The sequence below is a fragment of the Pipistrellus hanaki genome (assembly GCF_964339955.1).
Source record: "Pipistrellus hanaki genome assembly, chromosome: 8".
Taxonomy (NCBI): domain Eukaryota; kingdom Metazoa; phylum Chordata; class Mammalia; order Chiroptera; family Vespertilionidae; genus Pipistrellus; species Pipistrellus hanaki.
The window spans coordinates 8,844,212-8,860,893 of record NC_140510.1 but is presented as its reverse complement, the minus strand read 5'-3'; the positions used below and the strand labels follow the sequence as shown (position 1 = coordinate 8,860,893).

Sequence of the window (16,682 nt, the reverse complement as noted above, 5' to 3'; positions counted from 1 at the left end):
ACTTTTTGCATTGTTTCATTTTAACATAAATATGAACACTGGAGAAATAATGTGGTCAAACAAGCTATAAAGCATCTACAGCCTATTAACAGAACCATAAACATTCAACAACTTAAAAAAAGTAAAGCACATTGGGGGAGGGGGAATGAAGTGCATACATGCCAAGTGCTAACCAACACGGATGGAAACGGATGTAAATGAGATGGGGAAGCCGAGGCATGCAGTTAGCACTTGTTCACCTGACTGCCCGACAGAGTCAGCAGTGGAGAGAGCGCTAGTGGACCTGGAATGCCGGCGAGAGGCTGCGGGTAAAAGGAACGGTGACACCCACAGGGTTAACACAGAGGTACCAGACAGAATGCCACAGTCCAAAGGAAATGCAGCGACTGCCCCACGGGCCACGCTTTCTCATGAAAAGAAATGGTGCTACATGTGAATGGATAGCAAGGGCCAATCCCTGGATTCCACGCTGCTGGCTCCCAGGCAGCTCTTAAACACACAGGCACTCGGAGGCCCTCTTAAGGCATTCCTTATGCATCAATGAATTCAGACCCCGGTGGGTCTTTACTCCATGAAGCCTCTATCAGCCATTATGAAATGTGCACATGAAGAACATCAGGAGTCACCAGCACCGTCTGAGTCTGAGTCGAACAGCGGGATGGACTCACTCAGCTCACAAGATGTCTCTCAGTATGTGATGCACATGTAACCATGCACCGAAAACAAAAGAGAATTCAAAATGTCATCTGAGCACAAACAATGAAATTACAATGCACTTCCATTCTCCCCAGTCAAAGTTTGTTCTGTTGCATGGGTATCCTGATTAATGCATTTGGTTTTTAATTATTGAAATTTAGTTTTAAGTTTAAATGGCCTTCCGGGAGAGGCATTTGCAGTGTCACGGTATGAGCACTGGCTCTGTAATGCAACTGGGGGCAAGTCCTGGTTTGATGTGTAAGATGTTAAGCACTTAACATCTGTGTCTGTTTCTTCACCTGTAAAATGGTGCTGTTAGCGGTACCTACCTCTTGGGAGTTGAGAGAATTAAGAGCTCATATATACAGCACTAAACACAAGCCAGGCACAGAACAAACAGTGGTTAACAGTGAGGAGTGAATTCCAATTTAGACATTAATATTGTTTCATTAGCAAGTACTCATAATAAGCATATTAAGTCACCAATCGGAGGAAATGCATGCTAAACTACATCCTTGGAGACAACGACTTTTACAATTAATTATGAAATATAGATTTGATTCAGACATGAATTTTTTTTACCAGGGTGCCATCCAATACGTGCGACTGCACCCCAGAAGCCCCGTTTAACAGTAACACTGAGCAGCGCTCCTTTTCACACACACTGGAGGGCAGTGTTCTGTGCACGCTGACATTCGCTGTCATCAAATATCTAAACATCTCCAGTACCGTTCATCATTCAAGACCACATTACTTGAAGAGATGCACATATTTGTGGTATATGTGGTATTAAACAGCAAAGGCTACGTACCTTGTCAATAAGGACACATTTTTATCGTCTTATAAAAAGAAAATTTAAAAATCCCCAATTCTTTAAGAAGCACACAAATAAATCAGCAATCTCTAAAACAGATATTATAAAATAGTCCCTTTACTCAAATAAGGAAGATGACAAAATGTTTTTTCAGACTGAAGCAAAATAATCATTTCATTATACAGGTTGATCAGAATCACTTGATAGTTTAAACTGAAAGGAGCATTTAAGGAAAACATGATATAAAGGTTTCTTATAAAGTGTCCTTTGGTTCTATTTCAATAAATTTTTTATAATAGATCTGTCATGTAACGAATCCTTTGTCACAGTCTCAGTAAATACCGGACAGTGGAATCCGAGGTGAAACCATTTATGTCAAAGCCTTACTTACAAGTGCTAGAGCCCTTCATTTCACTTAAATCTTGTCATTATAACCATATAAATACATACTCATGCCATTAAAATGGCCCAAACAATCTTGTTATAAAAATGCAAACTTAAAGCCAATATATAGTCACATAATTACCTTCTGGGAAGTGAAAACTGGCCATGTGGGTTGACACAAAGGGGCACTCACACAAACGCTTCTCTATAAAGGGGGTGGGGACAATGTTTACGTGGCGAGAGAAAGAACCCTTCCCATCCTCTGCAGGCGCAGGCGGTGCCCCGGGGACAGCAGCCTTCTGGGACTTCGTGCATCCCCAGGTCCTAGCCCCAAGCCTGGAAGCCACCATTCAGAGCCCTCGCTGGGCTCTTTCCTTTGCCTAAGCCTGCGGAGGCCTCACCCACAGCATTGAATACAATCCAGAGAACGAGTGAAAGACATCTGCTGCTTTCAAATCGGCATGGTAACAGCCAAGCTCTGAAATCAGGCCTGGATTCAAACCCAGACCACGGCATAGCTGTGTGACTGAGACCGTGCTCCTTGGAGCCTGTTTTGCCATCCGTGACAGAGGGTGACAGCCATCCCAGGGACCACAGGGATTACGCTCAGAATGGTGCCAGGCACACGTGAGCGCTGCTGCTCCTGTGTAACTAAAGTTTTGTAAAATGTAACCATGGAGGGAAGCAGAGGGCATGGTATAGAGATTTATCTGAAAAGATGGTACTGGCCTGACCACCGCTGAGACACGCCGAGCGGAGCCCATGGGGAGGGGCAGCGGCCCCATCGCCGGCCTCGGGGGAGCGGCATGCCCTCAGCCCTGCGCTGTCACCGGACAGAGCAGGTCCCTCTGCCAAAGGAAGTGAGGACGGACCAGCTCCCTCAGCTCCTCGGGGTGGATGGGACCTCAAAAGCACAGCACAACTTGCCTGGTCCACAGACCACGAGGCGCTTACACAGACTGATTCCATGGACAAGGACAAAATGCCAGGATGTGGATGGGATACAGACTGAATTGCCTCTAAGAGACAAAGTGGCCAATGAACAGACGGACTTGTTCGCTTATGTAACAGGTTTTCTAGAGCAGCAGTCGCCAACCTTTCAGAACTCGTGGACCACCATGGTCCGCTGTTCTAGAAGGTCAAATAGCAAGCAGGATGCATAGAAATAGATACTTAACTTAAAAGGAAAAATCACCAGTTCACTCAGAAAAAACCACCACTGCCGCCCTTGACTGGTTGGGAAACCTGATCTGTCGCTGTGGCTGCTGGCCGCACCAGGCAACCGCCCCCCCCCCTCACCGCCCCCCCCCCGCTTGCCGCCCCCCCCCTCACCGCCCCCCCCCCCGCTTACCGCATTCACCCCCCCCCCCCCGCTTACCGCACCCCCCCCAGCTCACCGCCCTCCTCTGCTCACCGCTCCCCCTCATCTCTCCCCCCCCCCCGCTCGCCGCCCTCCCCCGCTCACCGCCCCCCCTCTATTCACCGCCCCCCCCTCACCTCTCCCCCCCCCCGCTCGCCGCCCTCCCCCGCTCACCGCCCCCCACCTCCCCCCCTCACAGCCCCCCCTCACAGCCCCCCCGCTCGCCGCCCTCCCCCGCTCACCGCCCCCCCTCTATTCACCGCCCCCCCCCCCGCTCGCCGCCCTCCCCCGCTCACCGCCCCCCACCTCCCCCCCTCACAGCCCCCCCGCTCACCGCCCCCCACCTCCCCCCCTCACAGCCCCCCCCCGCTCACCGCCCCCCCCTGCTCACCGCCCCCCCTCACCCCCCCCTCGCCTCCCTCCCCCGCTCACCGTTCCCCCCCTGCTCACCGCCCCCCGCTCACCGCCCCCCCTGCTCACCGTCCCCCTCCCCCCCTCACCGTTCCCCCCGTTCACCGCCCCCCTCCTCCCCCCCCCATTCACCCCCCCCCCCCTGCTCACCGCAGGCAGCATTCCTCCCCAGGCCCCTCACCAGGTCACCAGGGCCATCAGCAGGGCTCCTGCATCTGCTACCCTCTTCCTCAGACTTCAACAAGGACAATGGTCACAGGGGAATATATCTACACTTTTATTGATACTGAGTGGGGGGAGGGGGGTATTGGAAAGCAGTGTATAACATTAGGCACTAAAACTACTACTAAGACCTTATGCTTTTGACATTTTTTATATTTAAAAGATCAGTTACTTCGAAAGTAAGTAACAGACCCCTGCCGTCCCTGTTCCATGTGACACTGGGCCTCAGGCCCTTTGTTATAAGGGATTTCCTTTATCAAAAGGAAAACGCGCTCTTCACTGACAAAGGACTGAGACACAGTTACTGAGAACACACACATTTCCTTTATGTGTTGTTGACAGTCAACTTTGGGGATTAATAATTTACACTACATGAGAGAGGAATTTCTATGTCCATATTAGAGAAAGGCAGAACTATTAAAACTAAAAGGAAAAGGTAAATCAGATATCCTTTAACAGATACACTTCCCCCCTTGTTTTTCCTGAAGCCTACAAACGGTTAAAACACCAATTCTGGCTCTAAGAAGCTGAGGCGGGCTGGGAGGGAAGAGCCCGCTGGGCGGCGGCCTGCGCACGGGGCTCCACCCCCTCAGGACCAAATGCTGTAAAGTTTTTTGTCCTGGGAAGGCATCAGGTCACAGAAATTAAACCGCCGCTTGAGCCCAGGAAGAATGAAATATCTAATGAACAAGAAACAGAAAGTTTAGCATTGTGCTATATACCCGAGCAATTTATCTAAAGGCTATTTTCAGATTGCTTGGATGAAAGCTTTGAAATGACTCGGTTAACAAAAGCATGGCTAACATCTTCATTCATGCTGCTTTTTAAATTAATGTCATCGCCCTGAAACTGAGCACATTCACTGGCAAAATTAAACACAAATTGTAGAAATTCAGTGAGTAAGAATAAACTCTGCATTAGCTCTACTTTTAAGCAGCAATGAACTTGGGCTAAGCTTCATCTTATGTTAGACACGAGCACACGGATGAGCTTGCCCGGCTCAAGTGGCCATAATAACAGCACAGACCGAAGTGATGATGTTTTTCCTCTAATTCCGGAAAACTGGAAAGGCCCCAAGTTTAAGCATGCAGAGGGGGACAACGAAGGGTGGCGAAGGAGGAGGGAAGGAAGAAGGGTGCCGGGCCAGCAGGAGGGAAAGCGGCCATTCCCCCGCGGTGACGGGACAGCGTTCGGAGCAGGGACGGGCCGCTCCAGAGCCAGCGCCTCCGTGTACTCACCCAGTGGAGGGAAGCCCCGAGCAGGGCTTGTATCCCGGCTGCTCTCACGGCTGGTATCGCGGCTGCACCCCTGACTCATGCTGGGTCGAGGGATACGGCTGCTCCGTGCTAGTGTGCAGCATGAGGGGTTTCAGAGAAGGTGAACAAGTTTAATGAAGACAGAAAAACTCACAAATGTCAGTCACATTCTAGTAACGTAATCACGACATTGTCCTGACGACTGAGCACCTGCCCCTGCTACGTCTCCTGCCGGCAGTGCCAACAGCAGGAGGTCAGGACAAAAGCTAACTATGCTCGATGCGCAGAGAGCTATGCATTTGGTGTGAAGGTAAAGGAACACCTCGGTGTGAAAATGGAAAGAAAGCTTCCAAAGAGCAAACCGGCCTCAGAAAATAAAAGCTCAGTCTATTAAAAGTGATCTGTTTTCATGGCTCTGGCAAACTTTTCTTCCCTGGAGGGTAAAGCCGTTTCCGTATGCCCTGGGTTCTTAATTTAGATGGAAAAGCACAATAAGGGTCCTGGTCACTGCTATGCATGAAATTAACTAATTAGGAGCCACTTCTCCCAGCCGGCCTCCCTGACAAAGAGAAGTCACCTGACTGACAGCTGGAGAGCCTGTGCACTGGGGCCAGTGTGCAGACAGTCCCAACACATCTCACCATCGAGACCCACAGAGAGGAGGTGCTGGGACGCGGTCCCTTTTTCCTGGTTCCAACTTTAATTCCCACTTCTTCTGTGGGCATCAAACTCTGCTGTGGCCCTTACTCAGCACCTTCACTTACCCAGCCTTACACCGTGTCACAGTGCCTAGGCTGATCACCCCAATCTTCGTACTGCAAGATCCCTCCACTGACCTGAAAATGGCCAATTACTTTATGATTGTCTATAGATAATTTTATTATACTCACATTATAAAACATTGAAAACACAATCACATAAATAGCCTAAGGTTTCTAATATAACTTGGCTGTAAAATTATGCCCTTATTTTTTCATTTTATTTTGAGAAAACAGAAATATAGTACTGGAAGAATATATGTAAACACTCTGGCATACTGCAGGCGTGTGCCCCCAATGTAACAGCGGATGGGGACGACAAATGTCTCCATCTTGAGAGGGTCCATTCTTCCGGACTGGGTAGAAATAGCTTCTTTAGAAATTTTGGAAAAAATAAACTTGATCCGCTGATGTAAAAACATGGCTGTTTTCAAATCAGTGCATAAATGAGCATAACCTACTTATTTTAGAGCAAAGGTATGTTTATTGTACGGCAAACCACAACAAGAATATCTCATAAACCAGAATTGTGAAGCCCCGATAAAGAAGACTACAAAGGCGGAAAAGCAACCAACTTCCAGCCGTGGTCTTTCTCAGCTGTGGTCTCAACTAGACCTGAATGCTGCTGAGAGGTGGTGTCCAATGGCTCAGGTCTGCACTGGCAAGCAAAGCAAGATCAAGCACAGGAATGCAACCTAAGCAACAGTCAAAACAGAGCCGCATCTGGAATTCTCTAGTAATTCCTAAAAGCAGCAGGTGCTAAACTCTTAAAAAAAACACTAGGAGTATCTGCTGACCCGCCAACATATGACAAGTTGCACAGAACCTACAAAGCAGCACTTCCTGTGCTCCAAGAATCAACACCACATCCAACTCCTGCAGGGACCTCGCAGTGCCTCGCTCACCACGGGCCCAGCCAGTCCCCTCCGGAGGGCCAGGGAGAAAGTCTGCATTTAAAGACACGGTGCTGTGAGGCGAGGCACACGTGGTAACACTTCTGGCTCCCCGCTGAAAGGCAAGCATGAACATCTGTCTGCTGCACTGCCTGCTCCAAAACTCAGTCAAAGTAGTAAAAACAGTCCGATAGTTTTTAACATGTCATGCTTAGCTCGGCGTTTTCTTCTAGTTCTCGCCCAATTACTCCAGAAGTTTTACCCAGCTCTCACTCCCTCCCTTAAATTAGCATACATGCTACAGCAAAGGGAAGTCTGCTCTCCCTGCTGTGTGAAGACAATCAAGAATGTGAAAAGGGATAGATATGACCTGAAACAATACGCATAATTCTTAATAAGGTTTAGCCTCCTAGTGCTTCACCAAGAGAACGTTCATTCACCATTCATGTTGCCTGGCTCCTTTAACATATGGCTAGAAGTAACACAGGGAAGAACTCATTTACAATTTTGTAAAGATCTTCTCATTTGGTTGCTCCAAACCTCATTAAAATACCTCTAGTGATGATATCAACAGTTTAAATGTTGGATAATTTAAAACATTTATAATACCTCTTCCATAGACCAATCTATTAGGAGGATTTAAAATAAGTATGTAAATAAACCATTTTACAAGGACTAATTAATTAGGTGGTAAAAACCAAAAACAACATACCAAGTCAACCTGCCTCTGTACCGAGTGCCCGGAGGGGACATTCCCTGTGAGAACAGGGAGGAGAAGGCAGAGGGGGAAGAAATGATAAACATACTTGCTATGTGAACTTTCTAAAGCGCTGTTCGTACGTAGTTCGTACGGAGTCCTGTGCTTCCATGAATTGCTGGAAAGCCTTAAGAAACCATTTGATTGGTTTTCATTTCTGAGAGACCCTTTATTCCACCTTTATAGTGTTTTAAGGGTAATCCTGACCTTTGCCTTTTAAGGAAGAATTCTACCAGAACTTAAGAAGTGCAAGAGGATAATGAAAAGTACCAGAAATTAAGACATAAACTATCTCCCTAGCCTAGATATTGTCATGTTTTATTCTTGCACACAGTGGTCTAATTTAACTGCTGGAAGTTAATTACTAATTTTTAATTCTTTCAAACTATTTTAAAGCAGAAAATGTAAAAGTATTCTAAACATATACCCACAGAATGTAAACTGCAAAAACTCACATCTTTCTTTTAGCCTTTTTAATAGATGAGCAGAAGAAGAAGAAAAAAAAAGCAAACTTCCAAAATAGAATTGCTATGAATGTCAGCTATTTATGTGACTTCATTATTAATAAAAAATAGAATAAAAGACGAAAATGAAATAATTCACAAAAATTCACAAACAGTATATTCTTCTTTTTTGGTTGAATAACTTATAAAGGAATAAATTGCCAAGAAAAAACAGGGTAGCACGGTTTTATTTGTTTTCTGTGCTATTTTATTGGAATTGCATCCTATTTTGCTTAAGTAAATGCTAATGAAAAAGAGCTTGGTATCATTTTTATCACAGATGAGAAAAGAATATTTTCTTAAGAAATATTATCTCAAGCAAAAAAATAGTATAGTTGAACCAAACATAAGTTGTAGATAACTAAAAGCAATTCTCAATGCAAATTCTAAACCTAGCTTGACTATACTTAAAATTACTAATTAGTCTGGGAATTGTATAAAATATTCTTAAAAGATGATTCCTCTTATTTTGAATATTTATATTCAAAGTTGCTATGCAATGAACAAAATACTTAGATACACAGGCATATATACAGTATATACTAAATGATCACAGAAATATACAATCTATTACTGAAAAAATGCTAATTTACCTGACGTCCTATGAACTGGAATCTCAGAGATCACAGGGAGAAATGGAAAGGTACATTTTATTCATCTATGGATCTTTATTTCCGTGTGTATGTTCTTATTCTCCCAATGTGCAGACATTTAAAGGAAATATCTATTTTATTCAGAATTATATGTATGACCTCAAAGCTTGACATATATAACTAACTAATCCCATAATGAGTATCAAGGAAATAATTTGCTTCAAAATAATGTTTTAAATAAAAACTATTCGGAAGTGGGCTCCTATTTAGTTCTTACTGATGGATGATGTTTCATAGTACTTCTTTTAAAAGCTTATTAAATGTGGTCTTTTCAACTATCCATAACACAGATTTCATAGTTAATGAATATCAGGTCCTAAAGTTATGTTAGGTGACTAAAGTTGATTTATTTTCCAATTTCAAGAAGGCAAAAATGGCATCCTTAATAAATAAAGTAAATTCTTCCCCACCCCCACTTTACAAGTAAGACCAATCTGGATTTCCAAAACATCCTTTGAACTTAATTAACTATGGAAAAAAAGACAGCTTAATCCTCACACCCCGATTTGAAAAATTAAATGCATTTTACAATCAAAACCAGATCCAAACACACTTATGTTGAGTATCAACTCTGAAATGTAGATATTCCAGCCATGGTGATTTTCTCTAGTTGTATCCACATAACTTGTTATTACTGGATGCAAGTAACTTGTCAGCTCAGACAGCATGCTATGTAATGCCACTTTATGCTGACATTATGTGGAATTAACTAACCACTGCTTGCTTAACACTTCTCACCTGCTTTGGGAATGTCAAACCAAATCCTATGCATTCTACTTCTTACCGAATCTGTCCCTGCCTACTCTTAGCTCGGTAATTTTCAAGGATTTTCATGAGCTGGATGCTAAGCGTCCCTCTGCTCTCATTGTCCACCCCATCCTAACCAACTTCCTTTATTGCAACCAAAAGAATTACTTGTGTTACTAAGGATGCACTCTGCTCCCTCTTGTCTGACTGCTGCTGCACATGCTCCCCTCTGCCCTCCAGCACCTTCTCCTCATCTCCCCACCTTACACTTCACCACAGCAGATCCTATTCTGAGAGCCTCTCCTAGCAGGAATTAAGGAAGAAATGGGGCAGACACTCCTTTTCTAGGACAATTCTTGCTTTCAAGGAAAACTGTGACTGAGGAGAACTCAGCCAGACCTCGTGGTACTGGGATTCTGAGGCCTTCCACACGGGGAGCCAGCGAAGGACCCCAGAGCGCCAAGTATCGTATTTATTCTACTCTGTACACTTTCACCCCTAAGACTGCAAGCTGTTTGAAATCAGAAGTTCAATCTATTTCATTTACTTCCATTCCTGAAGTCTAACAAAGCACATTGCACATCACAATAAACATTCAAGTAAAGGTTGTTAAGAAGACAAATGAATGAGAAACATAAGCCCGTAAGACTAAAAAATATAGCACTGATTTCACATTAATAGATTTTTACCCTTAGAAAGCAGGAAAAGGCAGAGTTTGAACACACATTTTGCATAATATATTACAAAAGACTACTACTTTTTATATTAAAAAGTAGTGTACAATTGGATTTTAATAGAGGTAAAAGGTCTTCAAGCTGCTGAGAGTAATTCTGTACAATGAAACTTAATACTACAACACAAAAACAAGTACTACATACTTCGTTTCCATCTAGTCCTGGATTTTTTGTTTGAAAAATACTAGTATGTCAAAAGTAAGTATATATATTTTTTTACTGTAAGTTTCACCAATTAGGTAAGAGAAGATCAGAATCAAAATAAATGTGGACCCTACAAATTGCTTTTGAAAATTTAGGTTAATAGCTACTTGGTGCTAATCAGTGAAAGCAAAGTGAAAAGCAGCATTGCTTCTACGTGTACAGTAGAAAACCCTGCCCACTCCCCCAATTCTAATATTTTGCAAAATGACTCTGAAACATGAAAACCCACGACACAATTCTTCCTCATCAATCTAAATGGTAAGCCCCACACACTTTCCCGTTAGAACTGAAAACTGAACATGCCATACTCTATAAAAACACAAATCAAAATGTCATTTTAGCACGGGCAAAATGGCATCCTTAATTCAAAAACAAAGCTCTATCTGCCATGTCAGAAACATTTATTGGATTATAATAAAAATTCTGACAAGTTGGAGATGGTGCTCCAGGGTCTGGGAGAATCCTTACCTAATCCTATTCGGTTCGGACTTGTTTCCCGGCTGCATCCCTGGCTTCTGGGGATCTTGCTCCGCTTTTCGGAAGAGGGTGTCACCGGCGGGCCTCTGGAGGCCCCCCCGGCAAGGCCACCATAACCGCTTCCCAACAACTTCCCCGGAGAACTTGACCGGCTGCCAGCTAAAAATGAAGCAAAGAAAATTGAGTAATGGTTGTAATCAGGGAATAAATTATAATATTTCAGAAGCCAGTTTATACATTAATTTGGATCAACTATAAAAATAGCTCTGTAGTTGGTGTTAGTACCAATTTTTCTTAAACATTAGGAGCATGAAAGAATATCAAAGTATCACAAAAGAATATACATAGGAGGCTACTGGTGCAGTGCTACAAAAATAACTGCAAAACTTCTGATTCAAAAAGCAGGATGAGTCCAAATAGCCTCCCTGTTCCACAGAAAATTTATAGAAATAATCTCGATGGCATTTATTTAGTGTTTTGTTCTTTTTTTCTGTGAGAGTTGACATGTCGCTATTTTAAGTATAACTGCTGGAAAAGTATAAATATTAACAAAAATTTCTTAAACATCAGTGATAGAAAATGGATTCAAGAGAACTCTATTAATTTAACAATTTGAAGGGGAAGAAGTAAATAGAAACATGATAAATAAAAATCACAAAATAAGATGGTAGGACTAAGCTCAAATATATAAGTAATCATAATAAATGTGGCTATGCCTCAGCCGGTTTGGCTTAGTGGATAGAGTGGAGCAAAGGGTCCCAGGTTCAATTCCATGCCTGGGTTGCAGGCTCGATCCCCAGTGGGAGTGTGCAGAAGGCAGCCGATCGATAATTCTCTCTCATCACTGATGTTTTTGTCTCTCTTTCCCTCTCTCTTACTTTCTAAAATCAATAAAAATATATTTTTAAAAAATTTAAAAATAAATGTGACTAGATTACATTCACCTATTAAAAGCCAAAGATGTTTGAATTGGATTAAAAAAAATAAAATAGAAGTCAAATGTATGTTGTTTACAACAAACAACAACATACCTACAACAACAAAATAGAATAAAATGAACAAAGGATATATTATTGATAAACAAATTGTCCATGAAGATATAATAATCACGAACCTTTATGCTCCAAATAATATAGTTTTGAAATATAAAATATGAAAGTAAAAATACAGGAAGAAATTGAAAAAGTCCTAGTTATTAATATACCACTCAGAAAGACTAATAACCTTTAAAAAAAATCATACCTTGCAGAAACTGACAGAGTAGTCAAAATTATACAGACTGTATAAACACACTTCCCATAGACACACGTGTAACTCAACAAACGTAATGCACATTATTTTCACCTTTTATGTACTACAAAAACCATCTGTATACTAAGCCTCAAAAACCTACAAAAGTAGCAACCATATAGATCACATTCTCTGATATGTATGCAATAAATTATAAAATAAAAACAAATGATATGCTAAGTAACTTTTATTATGGCTAAGTGTCTAGATACCTAAATAACCATTTCTTATGGGTCAAAATTATCAATACACCCAAATGGCAGTCATTTACTTAGATCATCTGCTTAAGTACAAAAAGCAATAAAATTCTAAAACAAAGTGCACGTTATTATTTACCAGAATAAGGATGAGCCAAAGGTAGAAACCTTTGAAATAACACTTAACTGAAAATTATACATACACACACACACACACACACACACACACACACACCATTCAATGAATCATTAAGGTGCATACCCACAAAAAATAGTACTATATAATGTTTTAACTATAATTTAAAGTGAAATTCATTGCAAAAATCACAAGTACAGATTATCATGAAGAACCCACCTCATGATCTGTTAAATTTGCTCATAAAATTTGAGCACACACATAAACCATTAAGCTATGTAAAGGAAAAAGAAAATATATTTCAAATTTTGGATTTTAACATACAGAAAAAATGCAGAAAGATTAATTAAGCTCATAATATAAAAATTAATATTGTGCAAGAAACATGGGGTGAGAGAGAATGAACAAAACAACAAAGAAACAAGAAGAGAAATGGCTTACCACCAGCAGGATTAGCAGATCTGGATCCTTGATTATGAGAGCAGACCAAAGAACAGGCAAGAAGTGGATTAAAAGACAATAACACAATACAGAGGTCAGCATGCAAACACAGGTCTTATTCACAAACTATCTTTTCCTAGTTCTTATTCCTCCTGGTCTATTTTGTACTCATGTTGGTTTTATATGTCACACTACTTAGCATTTATTTCTGGTCTGTTCATGGAACGCTTACAAACCCACAATACGCCAGCACAGTGCCCGACGTACGGAAGCGGAGTAAGGCAGTGACCACCTTCTGGGAGTGCACCTGCTCTCTGGCTCCTAGCAACCGAGGGCAGTGGCTGATCTGTGTGCATCACTGCCACCTAAAACAGGCCCACCTCCGGAAGTGCTCAATAAGCACTGAAAAGCTAAAAAGAGCACCTGAGTGCCTGATGCCAAATTCTCAAACATGTAAATATTAATCCTCTAAGATTTTAAGCCTCAAATATTTAAATCTTCAAATAGTTAAAATATACCAATTGTTAAGAGCCCTAAATCTAATATTAATAAAATCTACGTACTATTAAACCAGGACTCTGAATGCTAGTATATCTATATTTGTATGTATCTCACATTTTCTTCCTATCAAAATTATTTTTAAAAAATATTTCATTTCTATTCCTAAGTTTAAGACCCAGGCTTGATCACTCGTTGCTGTTGTCTCCTGCGGTGGGTGGAGTAAAACGGAAGTTTTTAAAGTGGAGCCCGAAGGTAGGGAGCGTGCAGTGTGTTTGTAAGGCTGAACTAGGGCTCTGCCATCCCCCTCCACCCCGCTCAGAGGGACTTCCATCCTCTCCACTCTGAGCAGAGGACCAGCTAGGGCAGGGATCCCGGCAAAGGCCGAGGTCAATGCCAATACACGCCAGACATAAAGGAAGAAATGTACAATTCCGTTCAGCCCTCGCTCTCTAAAGGAACTAGTGCTACACAGCTAAAGGGTTAGACATTTTTATTCAACTCAATTTCAACATATTGAACTGAAAGAAAAGAGACCATGACTGGAGTACTAGATCTGCTTGTGGCTCAGGCAACACTAGGGCCCAACAGAGTAACAGAGCTGGGGTACTATCCTTGAGGCTCGAGAAGCTTCTGGGCCACACCTTACAATCTGTGGTATGGGGTGGTGTAGTGTGGTGTGGGGTGGTATGGTGTGGTGTTGAGTAGGAAAAGAGGCAGCAATACAACTAACCTTGCATTTTTCTTTCTTTCCAGAAAAGACATAAGATGGTTTAACATAGGGACTATAGGTGTCACAGGGACATGAAGAAGGGCCTAAATTCGAAGCAGCTGAGAAGGCATTCTAACTAGTAGGAGAAAACCCTAGGTCTGCCGCAGAGCCAGTGCTCTCTGCACAGGAGGAGGACTGCAGTGCTGTGTGCAGGGAGCAGGGAGCTCCCGGGCCCAGAGACGGACAGCCAGCTCCACTCCACACACAGCACAGAGGGAGCAGGCGGCTCACAGTGAGACACCGGGGATGGATCCTAGAGATACGTTCATTCCTCTACGGCTGCTCTCATGTGTCAGGCTAACAGACTAAGTGACTAAACAGACAGAGAAGCAAGCATGGAGGCAGGCAGCTGTGCAAGCAAGAGCCCACGCTGGCAGGAGACAGGAGCAGGTTACGATGTTAGAACAGAAGGCTAAGGGGGACCGTTTAGCGGATTTACTTATGAGCGCTGGAAAGAGGATCGCATTGCCCGGCCTCTCTCCAGCTCCTGCGCCTAGATGTGTCAGGACTGCCTACCAATGGAACAGTGGGTCACAGTCCAGGGTTGTTTCAACTGGAGAGACTTGCGGAGAGGAAGAGAAAGTCATTTAATGTTTAATGAGGAATGATAAAAAAATTTTAAATCACCTGGCCAGGAGACAAAAGTACCCCGTGATTACTACCATTTTGTAAGCCTACCAAAGAATCATCAAATTACTCACAGTATCTTAGAGCCACGGAGATGTTTTCCCCCTGAAGTCAGTGAGAATGGCTGTTGAATAAAACCTCGTTAACAGAGAACATAAAATAGATTTCTTACGCTGAGACTGTGAAACCACTTTGGCGCGACTGCGGCCTCGACTATCGGCAGGTATGGAGGCGACGTTGGTGGTACTCCCGGAGTTCTGCCTCCTCGTACGAATCCGACCTGGAGGATGCAGCAAAAACAGTGTTTCCATGGGTTTTCAGTCAGTGCGGCCTACAACTCACAGCACCAGGGGCACTGACCGGGCCACCGACGGGGGAGCAGGTCTTCCCCACCCAGGTCCGGACATGCTTTCCTGCGAGCACACACAAGCCTATGATCTGCACACACAAATTCTGAAAATACATAAGGGACCCTGGCCGGGTTGCTCAATTGGTTAGAGTGTTGTCTTGATATGCCAAGGTTGTGGGTTTGATCCCTGGCTGGGGCACATACGAGGCACAACCAATGAATGCAAAAAAAATAATTGGAACAACAATCAATGTCTGAATGTCTCTCCAATCAATTTTTTAAAATAAGTGAGGAACTCCTGAGAATGAGTCGTGAACCTATCAGGTACTTATGTTTCAGTTACTTTAGCATATTATATTTTCAAGTGAGAAGGTGATATCTATTGAAGAATTTTTTAAATCAAATTTTCAGTTAAGTTTTTTTTTTATTGGCTAGAAATCTGTCAAATGTCCAGAGTCAGAAAATATTAGCTGTTGTCTTAAGAAAAATACAATAGAAAAAAGGAACAAATGTAAAATATTCAGCAATCTACAAAAACTACAACACCCTGGGGAATAAATGTGTTTTGATATGTAGCATTAAACTTCTATTTTAAAGCATGTGTGCCCATAAATTTCTAGGTTACAAAAGATGATTAAAATAAAATTAGCACCTGAAAGTAATACAAAATAATATTGCATGTAAACTGTAATTTAAAAATGTTTAAGAAAGAATAAATATTGGGAGTACCTAGAAAAAGAATGACCTAAAAGTAATATAATGTTGTAATTCAGCTGGCATGACTCAATGGCTGAGTGCTGACCATGGAATTAGGAGGTCATGGCATATGCCAGGTTTGGGAGGTAGCCAATCAATGATCCTCTCTCATCATTGATGTTCCTCTCTCGCCCTCTCTCTTCCTCTCTGAAATCAAATTTAAAAATTTTTTTTTTTAAGGTACATTTATGAAAAGAATTTGTCACTCCAAGGAAAGCAATCTGTTAACTCTAATTTTTAAACCATGAAACCTTAAAATAAAACCGAATTCAGATATGCAAAATCATTGATGATCAGACTAGTATGATTAGGGGTTAAACTTTTTAAAATTCAGGAATTTTATGGTTTTCAAGGGATACAAAATGCCTCTCCTTCCATAATTCAATCAGAATAGCAATCTGATAGGGAAAACACAAACCATTTTGATCCCTATTGGCTTCTTGTATTATTAAAAATAATTTCTGCCCTACCCAATTTGGCTCAGTGGATAGAGCATTGGCCCACAGACTAAAGTGTCCTGGGTTGGACTGTCGTCTGGGGTGTGTGCCTGGGTGGTGGAATCAATCCCGCACCCTTGTGGGGCGTGTTCAGGAAACAACTAATTGATGTGTATATCTCACATCGATGTTTCTCTCTGTCTCTCCCCCTCCAACTCTCTCTAAAAATCAATGGGAAAATATCCTTGGGTGAAGATTAACAAAAATAAATAAATAAGTAACCTGTGCAGCCAGTGTGGTTGGGTGTAAA

The 16,682-nt window shown here is 42.5% G+C and overlaps 1 protein-coding gene across 13 annotated transcripts in view; it reads right to left on the bottom strand.

Annotated features, from left to right (window-relative positions):
- CLASP1 (cytoplasmic linker associated protein 1) overlaps positions 1–16,682 on the bottom strand; it is a 221,949-nt gene that overhangs the window by 73,157 nt on the left and 132,110 nt on the right. For 8 of the 13 annotated variants that reach the window (XR_014795731.1, XM_084892205.1, XM_084892201.1 and 5 more), the window contains 4 exons: positions 15,003–15,110; positions 12,934–12,960; positions 10,861–11,028; positions 5,126–5,233 (listed from right to left, as the gene is read on the bottom strand). Coding sequence is in view for 12 of the 13 variants with exons in the window: in XM_084892205.1 (XP_084748331.1) it covers positions 5,126–5,233; positions 10,861–11,028; positions 12,934–12,960; positions 15,003–15,110 (411 nt within the window). In the remaining variant the exon portion in view is untranslated. The remainder of the gene's footprint in view (positions 1–5,125; positions 5,234–10,860; positions 11,029–12,933; positions 12,961–15,002; positions 15,111–16,682) is intronic. The other 5 variants (XM_084892212.1, XM_084892202.1, XM_084892203.1 and 2 more) reach the window with 3 other exon arrangements.